Source organism: Watersipora subatra, chromosome 8 (genome assembly GCF_963576615.1).
Source record: "Watersipora subatra chromosome 8, tzWatSuba1.1, whole genome shotgun sequence".
NCBI lineage: Eukaryota > Metazoa > Bryozoa > Gymnolaemata > Cheilostomatida > Watersiporidae > Watersipora > Watersipora subatra.
In genome coordinates, this window is record NC_088715.1 from 24,989,115 (window position 1) to 25,002,102 (window position 12,988).

The 12,988-nt window shown below is 35.6% G+C and overlaps 1 protein-coding gene across 1 annotated transcript in view; it reads left to right on the plus strand.

Moving 5' to 3' along the window:
• The first annotated feature begins 1,590 nt into the window (after positions 1 to 1,590).
• The window catches only part of LOC137402866 (myotubularin-related protein 8-like), a 54,531-nt gene continuing 43,133 nt past the window's right edge, over positions 1,591 to 12,988 (plus strand). Inside the window, exon 1 of the mRNA XM_068089375.1 lies at positions 1,591 to 1,719. Within this exon, the coding sequence (XP_067945476.1) occupies positions 1,693 to 1,719 (27 nt within the window). The 5' untranslated portion in view covers positions 1,591 to 1,692. The remainder of the gene's footprint in view (positions 1,720 to 12,988) is intronic.

The following is a 12,988-nucleotide window of genomic DNA, read 5'->3' on the forward strand; positions in this document are numbered from 1 at the left end:
TTGTATTACTTTTATAAGTTTAGTCTAGGGTGCAACTTACACTATTATATATCTTTCATGTTCTTAAATAAACATAAGGTATTGCGAAACCCTCTTCGCATACCTTAGTGATTCCCATCTCAGAGCATAGTCTTAGATTCTCACATCTAGGAAGGTCTTTTATAAGATCCTGAATACTTAATCAACAAAACATTGGTTAACAGTCATTAGTCAGGATTAGGCCTATCTGAGTTTATTATAATAATTTAGCAGTGCATCTGCTCGTGACAATAAACCTGAGCTTACTCCCTAACCGTTGTAAGATTACTTGGTAGGATAATCCAATACTATCAATAATCAACACAACAATACCAAGAAATTGCACCGAAATTCCAGTCTTCATTTTAAAGCAGATTGCTGCTGCTTGCTTGCTAACAGGAAGGGAAAAGAGACAGTCGACACTGCATCATCTTAGCAACCCTTTAGCAATATATTCAGAAAGAATGATATGATATTTATTTCATTGATATTTATTATGTTTTTCTTTGTAAATGAAAATGATGATCTGATGGTTGTTTGGAATCAGTTTTATTAACCTTTTTGCAGGCATAGCGACATTTTGTCGTTTTGCGATACTAACGTTAATGGGCAGAGCAACTATTATGTCGCCACACGAACGGTTTATATAAATTGATTTATGGTTAGCTAATTGCCTTTTTTTGTTTAATTTTTTTACCGATTGTAAACTACAATATGTTTGTCTCTGTTAGCAACAAAAAATAAGCCGTTTGCAGAAGAAAAAAACGATCGTTTTTGCAATACTAAACAAACGAAAAATCCGAAATAAAAACGTATTTAAATAAAATTGAAAATGTTGTTTGTAGCTTTTTTTCTTTATTAATGCATGAATCATATTGGATGTTTAGCGGGGCGTGAAACCTGGGCGCCCTCTAGGGAACTCCCAGTGTTTAGGGGGTGTATTTCAAATTGATCAACCAGGTGATTGGGGGTACAATATCAAAATTCAAATTGACCAACCAGGTGATTGGGGGTACAATATCCAAGTCTGGGCCTATCCAGGTGGGTGTTTTTTTCAGAGTATCAGCCCTGGGGGTAGGGGCTGTCCCCACCCCACTTTTACAAGTTTTCTTCAGGTGGCCTGACACTCAAGAGTGTTTTCACAAAAAAGGGTATGTCTTTAGCTTGGTACATGAATACCCCTTTCCACTGTTACCCCTTTCCACACAGTGGAAAGGGGAGTTCATGAGCAAAAACGGGGCAATTAGTCTGTGGTGATGACGTAATAAGGGGTAGTTTTTTTTATTAATGTGTAAGTCATTGAAAAGGGTGCATTTTATAACATCTCAGACTAGCCTTTGGAGATGAATAGAAGAGAATAAACCCCTGGGCTTCAGCATACATGCATTCAGCCACGCCAACCGCGCATTTGGCTGCGCTGAATTGCCGTCATACTTGAGCAAGTTGCAGTTCTTGTTATTTACAACGGCAGTTGTCGATACGCGAGCTAATAGCCGTTTTCATCGTTATTAGCCTCAAATAAAAGTCGCACAACAGACTAATAAAGGAGGTGTGAAAGGCACTCACTTCGCGAATGGGCGGAAGTGGCTTTTTTAACGCTTTAGAGTTAATGAGAAGCTACGATATAGTTATGTTGTAGGGTATTTGAAGCATTGTGTTATTTATAGATTTAGCATGCAATACCAAATATCTACTCCTAAGGTAAGTTGCTGACATCAGATGTTAATATTTTGCGAGTATTTAAGTCATAGTTGACTATCAATACGCATATTTATTAAGGAATTCACAATATCATATTTTATCATTTGCGAAAGGAAAACGTAAGAGGGTTTAGTTAGGTTTTTATACTGCTGCAGAAAATTTTTCACGGACGTTCCTAGTTTTAAAAGCACGATATAGTTATGCAAATCGACCACTGAGCTTGTTCTAGTATCAGTGGTAATAAACTCTAAAGCAGTTATATTATGTAGTAATATTTAATTTCGCTTATATTACTCTTTAGTTTTTGTATTTAATCAGTTAAACTGCGTGTTTGAAAAACGAACGTTATTGTACTTGCATGATAGAGCGCATTCAATAGGTTTTACTAATGTAATATAAAAAATAGATTGTAAACATTGTAGCGTTGCCTTTTCTGTTAATCTTTTTTTTTGTAAAAGTTGCTGTACTGTCTAACACCAATAACCATGAAGTATATTGCTGACTAGCAGTAAGCCCAGAGTTGCCTGGAATTAATTTTCTTTTCAATCAGATAGCCTGCAGCACATGTGTAAATTTTAAACTCAAAATTGCTACACTTTGCAATTGCAAAATTAAGTGAAACTAATTGGTGCAAATAACAAAACATTGTATTAAGCGTTTATGTATGTAACTTATGCAATGGGTTAAGCATTTCAAGAACCTGGGCTCGTTTTAACATTTTCAACACCGGAAACTTTCATTTATAAATAGGCAGCGCTGTGCAAAATTACTTAGCTTTTAATTTTCTTAGACTACCTCTGAAACAAAAAAAAATTTAGTGAGAGCTATTAACGTGAAAATATTTTAACACATCTAATCATTCGTAGGCTTATAAAGCCTATGCATGCAGCAAGTGGGTGTTTAAATGGCTGGTTCTAGGCAACTTGATAGAATTTTAAAACCAAATATCCATGGCGACCTGATGGAAAGCACGGAGCATTGCCTGTGAAGTTTGAACGAAATTTGCCAAAATATGTGAACTGTGGAAAATATGGCCAAAACACATAGTGTTTACCTAGATTGACAGTCATGCGCTAAAACCCACACAATAACAATTTGGTTTTATTGATATAGTTTTCTGAGAGTTTGTTAATAGCCTAATAATTATGTAGAGCAAAGAGACCAGTTAGTGAGTGATTTTACGATTTTAAACGTGTGATGGCTAGTGATGTAGTTTTTCACATTATAAATTGTGCGACTTAGTATGTTATGTACAGCAGAGTGTAGAATTAGATAAGCTCAGGTTATTTAAAACATCAATTTTCTTGTAACTAACTAGAATGTACAATTGTACATACATATTTACCCGCAGTTTGAACAGCAATTGTAATCTTGGTTAGTCATTTGGTGTATACAAATTATTGTTTGCTTGATACTAAAATATGAGTCTAATTTTCTGAGTTTGACATAGTGCAATCTGGTCTGATATAGTGCAGTGTAATCTGATATAGTGCAGTGTAATCTGATATAGTGCAGTTCGGTCTGGTATAGTGCAGTGACTGCAATCTGATCTGATATATTGAAGTCTGGTCTGATATAGTGCCGTCTGAACTGATATGGTGTAGTCTGGTCTAATGTAGGGCAATGTAATCTTACATAGTGCCGTATGATCTGACAAATACAAAGTAATATGATATATATATATATATATATATATGATAATATGATATGGTGCAGTGTGACTCTTGTAATGTATTATATATTCCTGCACTATCTGATGTATTAGTTGTTGTCTGACCTATGTGTGATAGATATAACTCATTGCGAGTTGATGTAACTTTGTGTGGTTGCATATAACCTTTCATGGTCTGATATCATGTCTGATTCATCTGATATCTCAAATGCGCGAAGGTTTGCTCTATCCCAGGGCGTAATTTTGCGTGACCACATACAATAGGGCTGTGCGGTTTTGTATAGCACTGTTAAAGAAAAACATAAAATTTTAGTTCTTTTTATCAGAAAGTATCAGTGTTTGTCTATCATTTGCGATTGTTTTTGATGCTTGAGGTGATCTGTGTGCCAGATTGTTTCAAGATTAAAATTGACAAATTTTTATCACGATTAAAACGTTCATAAGAAAAATACGTGTTGGAATTATGTCACTAGTTATTATTGTTGCAATAGTTAATATCAGCTATTGTGTTCAAGTTGAAGCATTCCATGTCTCTATTCTGTCAGTATCTTTGCAACTATATACATCAGTCCATCTTTCGCTTGATCTGAGCATTTTAACTGCTATCAAGTTTTGTCAATTTTAATCTTGAAACATCCTGGCAGTCAGATGATCTCAAACTTTAAAAACAATCACAAATGGTAGAAAAATACTGATACTTCTGATAAATCGACTAAAATCTTCGTCAAGTCTAATGTGTTAATCATTTTACTTAACCTAGCAGCCAGTTTAATTTCTTCACTCCATTGGGCTGACAACTCCTTTAATATTTACTGACGTAAGAGGAGATAAGCACCACATATTTGATGGCTTCTAAATTGCTCTAGAATATAAAAATGTGTTTATTCAAAGTGACCCTCTGTCTATAGTATTTCTGTCATGGAGATGAGGATTGAATGCCGTCTTATCGACATTGAACTATCTTGTGTCAATCAATAGCTAATTCATCATTCAGTTTGGAGTCGGTTTGTATTTGTCTGTTCGCTGTGTGCGTCTATAAATTACGGATGATTCCATCAGCTTACAATCAATATATGATTAGTGTAGTGTATTCCGCTGACTACCTCTGTGCACTCGTCTACGCTGTCGCGATGAATCGGTCAGTTTGTGGTTATATCTTCTCTGATTACATTCCTCGTCCGTAGGATCATCACCGTGGATTTGTCTCTAAGATTAAATTAAATATAATCAATATTGCTTGCACACGCCCTCTTGCACCGTTTACAACGCCGCCAGCTGTATTATGTTTGTGGGCAACTTGCTGACTAACACCAGGCATCAAGCTGGAAATATGCTAGATATGGTTAAAAACACTGTTGAATCGCTCTCGGATGCCGTGGTCGAGTCTGTAAATAAATTGGAAAGAAAGATGAGCTCTAGCGATGAGCCTACGTCTGCCGGTTCAGTTTTGTCCTTCTCATTGGGTGCAGAGCGGATGCTTAGGTGTGAGATAGCGGAGTTGGCCTTGTTGGAGGTAAGGAAATTTGCTCTAGGAGCTTAAATAGGAACCTACACAGCATTTAATAGATTTTGTCAGAAAGTATTACTATTTTCTAAAATTTGTGATGGTTTTTTATGTTTGAGTTGGTCTGACTGCCAAGATGTTTCAAGATTAAAATCAACAAAACTTGATCACGGCTTTGATTGAAAAAAAAAACGATCATAAGAATAATACACGTGTGCGACATGATGTCACTAGTTGCTATCATGGCTATTGTGTTTCAGTTGAGGCGTTATACATCTCTATTCTGTCGATCTCTTCGCGACAATCCTTCGTTTTTTCGTGGCGTCATTTTATCGTTGTCAGCCATCTTTATAGACAATTTTATCATTATAAACACAAAGCTTTTGCAATGAATTTTTGAAAACGATGTTTTTGTTTGCAATTTTTTATTATAGTATCAAAACAACACCAAAAGGTACTATTGAATAAAAGAAAAACAATCGTTTTCTACAAATATGGCGGCTTGTTTGTGAGCGAGCGCATGTACAAACGGCTTGATGACGTCAAAAAAACAATGAATAGACACCATAATTGCATTTTCACTTGATCTGAGTGCTTTTATCGTGATCAAGTTTGCAAGAAAATTCCGCACAAGGTATTCCATTTTAAACATTTTCCACATTTCGATTGTTCCTATTTCGAAAGTGTGCTGCTAAGCGAGACAGGAGTACGCCGCTATGACCTCTGGCGTAGAATTCCATATTTTTAACAAAGCACCTGAGTTAATCCACAACATGCGGGTCTCTATTGAAACACTTATTGCAAGGTAATTCAACGAGTGCACGACTCTAAGTCCGTATTATTCGCACAGTGATTACATTCCAACTTTGCACCTCCGAAGTGGTTATTGATTGCTTCCATTTACTGCTGGCTCTATGGTACAGTGACTCTTTTGGATCTGAAGTACATCTAAATTGCATCCGTGAAAGATATCCACTCTCAATGCTTGTTAGTGATTTTTCAATTGTCTCACCTATTTTGGTGACTACAGAATGTTTAGTAAATAATTCACCACGGTCGGTAGTCTGTAGACTATTCGTAGGTCTACACCGGAACATAGCAAAATATATTGTTCTCTTTCATTCTTTTCATTTTGTGCTGCTGTTTTATAACAACTAGCACCCGGGCAGTCCGGTGTTAAGTACTAGCTGCGTAATTATTCCAAAACATAGCAAGGCGGTTAATTGGCCAAAGTGGTGGAGTGTTGGTTTACCAAGCTTAAAGGTGTCAGTTCAAATCCTGTTGAGAACAATATTTCATAATAACCTTAAAATGTGTTTCCGCAAAAATGGATAGACACGGCTCCTATTATAGTAGTATGGATGCTTATATCTTCCGAAGCATTTGTTGATCACATTAGCAAAAATGCTGTACAAGATATTTTCGGGGCATCATCAGTTAACAAGTTCTGTCCATGCCACTAATTAGGGAAATTTCACGCGGCAGAAGCCACTATTAAATTTCAGGTGAGCCATGTTAGTAACTTCTAGCCTTAAATGCTAGGTGTTACAGGTTGATAGCCGTATTTTTGTTGTAGTATTGCTAGGTCTATGTCATTATTCTTACTATTTTCATCACCAGCAGTGTTGTCTTTCTATCTTGAGAAAAGAGCAAGAGAAAAGCTCATTAACAAAATTTGCTAACAGAAGTGCAACCTTTTGCACAGTTTGTATTGGTCTACATCATCTGGTCCACTATGCATGCGCCCATTTGAACTAGAATCTTGCTAGTTCTAAGAATGTTCCAGAAAAACTTACTTGTCACCAGCACACAAAGCAGGTCTCGCCGACCTAAACCCTCCTCGAACAGGCTTTGTAACTAGAGTATACAACGGATTTATTTGGAAAAGGTACAGTGGTTAACTGTCACGATATATCAGACGTTCAAGATGAACTTGTACAAGATTTTATTTAAAAATATTGGTATTTTTCTATTGTGGTTGTTTTTGATGTCTGAGGTGATCTGACTTCCATGATGTTTCAAGATTCAAATCGATAAAACTTGATGCTGTTAAAATGCTCAGATCAAGTGAAAGTGTGATTATGACGTGATTATGATTAGTGGAAAATAGACCAACGAAATAAAGGCGCATTATTACTGCAACTTGAATACAATAGCTGATATCAACTATAGATTGTTTTGACTTTATCGTTGTCGGCCATCTTTATAGACAATTTTATTGTTAAAAACATGAAGCTTTTACAATGAATTTTCGAAAACGATGCTTTGCAATTGTTTTATTATAGTATTAAAACAACACCAAAAAGTACTAGTTATTAATTAAAAGAAAAACGATCGTTTTCTACAAATATGGCGGCTTTTCCGTGAACGAGCGCATGTGCAAACGACTTGATGACGTCAAAAAAACAATGGATTATGGCAACTAGGGACATCATTTCAGCACTTTTTTTCTGAGCATTTTAACCGCAATTAGGTTTCATCAATTTTAATTTTGAATTTTCCTGGCAGTCAGATCGCCGTAAACATCAAAAACAGTCACCAACGATAATAACATACTGTTACTCTCTAATAGAATCTACTGAGATTTGATGCAAGTTGATCTTTTTAAACTGTAGCAATATCGGATATTAAACTAGTTACAGTAAATGAGCATATACAACAGCATCTGTCAATAACTCAAAGGCTAATTGATTGAAGCAAACCACATAGCTGTAGCTTATTTTAGTCCCATTACCCTTTGCTTGTTAATAATATACTCTATCAGGTCACGAACATTTTCATAGATCAATACATGTTCACCTTTCCATGACTCGTGAGAGCTCCATTTGTGTGCCCATCACGTTTCACCTCATTTCCTCTAACATCGTCCCAATCTAACATTATGCCTCCTAAATGCTGGAATACGCAGGTGCAAATGTCATTTTATGATTACTTACTCGGGCGATAAATAATTGACTTTTTAGAATATTTGCCAGGTTACAGTAGATATGCTTGTCTGTTAGTGTCAAGCATCAACTCCTGATGACTGATAAATATACTACAGCCATATTGATATAAGAACAAACAGTCAGTTTCAAAAACTGTCTAGTTATTCTCCATTGAGGTTTCGTTTAAAACTACTACTGGTTCAGTCATCTTCCAGTTTCTCTTTTGCTGGAGTTTCTCTTTTGCTGGAGTTTCTCTTTTGCTGGAGTTTCTCTTTTCCTGGAGTTTCTCTTTTGCTGGAGTTTCTCTTTTGCTGGAGTTTCTCTTTTGCTGGAGTTTCTCTTTTGAATTATATTGAGCAAAAGATAAGCATATACTAAAATGAAAAAGCATGGTTGACTGACTGCCATTGATTGTAAAAAAGATTTATTTTAATATGAAAATATTTGGAAGATTAAAATATGTTTATAGACATAAGCATCAATTCCTTAGAATAATTTTTATTGTTACGGGTGACTAGATTTTCTCTTTGAAAATGACCTTACACAAAATTTTAGTAGATTTTATAAAAAAATATCGTCAATTTTCAGTCACTTGTGATTGTTTTTTATGTTTGATGGGATCTGACTGCCAGAATGTTTTAATATCGCAATTGACTAAACTTCATCGCTGTTAAAACACACGGAAGAAAAATATGTCCGAAATAATTTCACTAGTTTTTATCATTGCTATAGTTGGTATAGGCTATTGCATTCGAGTTGCAGCATTACACGTCTTTATTCTGTCAGTCTCTTTGCATCTTTGACGTCATAATTACACTTTCCTTGATCTGAGCATTTTAACCACAATCAAGTTTTTTCGATTTTAACCACCATTTTATACATCCACGCAGTCGGATCACCTCAATAAAAATAATAGAAAAATACCAACACTTTCCGATAAAATCTACAAAAATTTGATCTTCAAGTACTGGCTACTCAATAATCTGTAATAATTGTAAGGCTCTCTTACTTTCCGACATAACAAAATGTTTATTATTTTATTGTCGTTACTTGACAGGGTCAATAATTCGTTACTTGGACTTTTTAGTATTCATTCGCTTTATCATTATATTTTCATCATATTTTGTTTTTAGGGTAGCGATATTTTGTTTCGAAGTGAATATTCGCACAATTTTTGCGTCGCATGTCAAAAAATTTGTAGAGAAGTGATCGGAAGTGGTTAACTACATTGATATACCTAATTTATAGTCAGTCCATGGTACTTTGTGGTCCAGCTTTCCTTAGTCAATACTTCGCGGTATAAAAAAGCTTTTATCGAAAACTACAGAAAAGGACTTAAAGTACATCAAATCATAAATCTCTCTCATACTCTTGTTTGGTTAGGTATATCTACGAGCGTCATTGTGATAACATTCATCAGAGTTCACTGTTTTCTTGATAAGTTTTGTGAAGTGTAAAATCGTAAAGTGCTTGTAAAGCCCTTGAAATCATGCCTCTTAAATGTCCTTCACTCTTAAAGTTGTTTGAATTTAAGAAAAAAGAAAAATGCTTACCATTAATGGAAAAGGAACTTTATTGGAAGTGAGTTTGTTATTTTCTATTTGGTGATTTTTCACATTTCGCTGGGAGGGGGGATGGCACCCATCCCGACTGTCGCTAAAAATGAAGTGTTGGTATACTTTTGCTGGGAGTTTTAGTTTTTTTACAGATGTTTTAATTTCTACTGAAAATATCAACATCCAAATGAAGAAGTAAAACAGCTGGCAACAATTATCTCCTCTGCCAAAATAACCATTAGTAGTTTCAATAGGCAATTACAGTAAATAACAACTTGTACTGTATCCTTACAACACCCGTACCAATGCTAATCCTAATATACTCAATAGGCAGCTGTGAATGACAGCTGCCACGGGGAGACATTATTACAGCTGCACAAATATTACCAGTTAATCATTGCTACACTAAGTTATTGATCAGATGTAATTTGTACTTATTGCTGCGTAGTGATGGCATTATAAGCAACAACTATCTTATTGATCTTGCAACTTCATAAAACATGTAGAAACTCGGCTTCCTGCCTCTTGGAGACCTCATTGTGTTTAACTTGTTGTTCGCAAACCCAATCAGTGTTGGGAATAAAGATGTTGATACTAAACTAGTTAGAAAACATATCATAGTTGGAAGATTCTATCAGATCTAGTGAGAATACGTCACTTCTCTGTCTAGGGAGCGCGTACACTAGTGTGTTTAACTTTTTATTGGCATTGGGATTCATCAACAAAATTACGGTTTTCATTACATGCCAAAAGAAAAAGGACAGAAATCTAACAATGGTGTTTTAAAAAGTTGATAATCTAGATATATTGTGGAGGAGGCAAGAAAGTGATATGAAGGTTGTAGTAACAAAAAGTTCATAAACTGAAACATGATAGAGGATGTTGGTGTCATAGAATAGACAAGGATGTTGGTCATATGTGAAAGGATAGACACAAATATTCTGGGTGTAGACTACGTAGAATTTTGAAATGTGTAACACTGGTGCAAAAACAAGCAATTTTGGGATAAAGGCAAATGTTCAGAGATTGTGTGATGTGATTGGTGAAAGTGATATACGTGATTGGTAGTAAACAAGCTTTAATATTGATTTTTGTAAAAGAAATATCCTTTTATGTTGCTGGTATGTCGAGGCCTTCCCTTATGTAGGTCTGAAGTGATGTTTGGTTTTTTCTCTTTCATGCCAGGCGTCCATGTAACAGGTTTAACAAAAATTACACACAGTAGGCCTACATACTTTATCAGGCTCTATAGTCTTGTCATTCGTTGGATCCTTCATTTAACTTTTGTGTCCTTTAATTCTATCGGCCATCTTCCTTGTCTATTGTCCAATCTACTCACCCCTACTCTTTCTTTTCATTCCTAGTTGCCTATTGTTCTACCATTTTTAAATTTCTATAGTGACAGGGGCTTCCAACCCAGACTCAATCATGCAGCACACTCTTTTTTTCATCTTTTCAAAGTTTTTTGGCGGACAGCTTACAGCTTACTGATTATTGTTTGCCTTTATACAAATTATTTAAACCCTTTGGTGTAATCATCTTCTGTTACACACTGCGTTTCCATGACGCATTTAATCTGCAATTTCGCCTCATCCAAAAGATAAAAAAGCAGGAGTCTGCAAGTTAAGTGAGTTTTGTTACTCAGAAATTTTTGTCCGATTGCGAAAGATGGAAAATATTCTCAACAATGATGCGCAAGAAAATGTCCAGCCAGCTATTACATTTCAAGCATTTCCCATACTTCAGCCATTCATTCCTACTTCGATTTTAGTAGTTCCGAATGTGCTTCTATGACCTCTGACTTAGAAATCCTTATCTTTTGTAACAAAACACTTACATTAACCGCAACATGACAGTGTCCATTGATTCACTTGTCTCACGATAATTCAACGTGTGCAATTCTAAATCCCAAATCTGTATCGTTTGCACAATGGAGACAGATACTTGAATTAGGTGACCTGAGTGTCGTTCACTTGTACGATTCAAATGGTATTTCAAATCTCTGTTAGAATTTTGTACATACATGTACGTGTCAACAAGCTTTTGTTTTCTATCTTTCATCTTAATATCTCCAGCTGCAAATTTCTCCCTAAAGTTTGAAGTACCAACTTTGAGTGTTTCAACAGTATGATCAGTAATTAGTAGGTTCCATGAAAAACTTATGTTATTAAACAGCGGGATCTGTACTGGAGCGACAAAAGGTTACGACCACTTAATTTGCTGCGGAGATATCTTCTGCTAGATTTCAATCAACAAAACATGATTGTACATGTAGTTTAAATGCTCAGGTGAAAAACACATGCGCGATGACATCACTAGTCGCTATCATTGCTGCAGTTGATATCAGCTATTGTGTTCAAGTTGCAGTGTTATTCATCAATATTCTGTTGATCTCTTCCACTATAGAAGCCCCTTTGCGCAAGATTACTTAACGCATTGAAGCCTAACCTTGTATATTCAAGCGAGTCCTCTGATCCTTGACCGTATTAACAACTTTCCAACATCTGTGAAAGCTCTTAGAATAGCACAATTCTTTTTGATCTGAACATCGTTTTGAAGCTGCAAGCTAGTAAACTCGAAATCAAACAGAGTAGATAGGTTTGTAAAGAAACATAATGGTTGTAGTATACCGAGTCCGATAGAGTCTGTATTTGTTATGAATAGAGAAACATATAATTTTGGTATAAAGCCCTAGTTGCTGGGGAGAAGAAGTTTTCTAGCTTTTGATCCTTTGTTACCAAGAATTTCAATCAGCTTGTCATTAGAAACTAGTGTTCTGTCTGCAGCCATTTTTTCATTTCTTGATCGATTAGAAGTGCTTTCAATATTTTAACCTTATCTCAAGAACTAATAGTCTGATTGGCTAGAAACTTTGGACTTACAATGAAAACGTATAACACACAGAGCGACCAAAACTTTGTAATTCTGTGTAAACTGAAAGTGCTGAAAAACAAAGGGAAACTACAAGGTATTCAAGTTTATTCAAGCATATAATCACATGGGAAAACAATTCTCCGAATTATTTCAGCCCCAGGCGTGTCTTTAAAAGGCTTTAGGTTGAAAGCTATTTTTAATTATCCTTTTTTTTAATTTTATTTGTATTTCATTTTACTAAAAGTACGCTCGTTGATAAGAGAATTAGCCTAAGAGGCAAAAAGACTATCGAGCTGAGCTAATTACTAATGCTAGTTAAAGCAGCAGCCAACTCTTTGGTGGGAACGAACATGCTGACCGCATAACTCCTTAATGCAATTGCTTGTCTCTTCGAAATAATCTCTCAGTTTTCCCTGGAGATATCTTCTGCTGTATCTAATCATGCTTGTGAGATGGTAGATCATATAGCATTTCGTGACTAGTCAGTGTCGAGGCTGCAAGGGGGGAGTTCGCATTGATACTCAAACCTTGCAGCCTGTTAACGAAACTGTTTTATATATTACTTTATTGACAATAATTTCAATTCGAACAAATGTTTTGCAAGCTATGCCATACAAAATACATAAAACAAAAACAAGAAAGGGCAGCAGACAGCCAATAAAATCAAATAAATGGTTTGACAAATCTTCTCACCAAACTCCAGTTAGGCGGTTGCCAGGTTTGACAAATGACATTT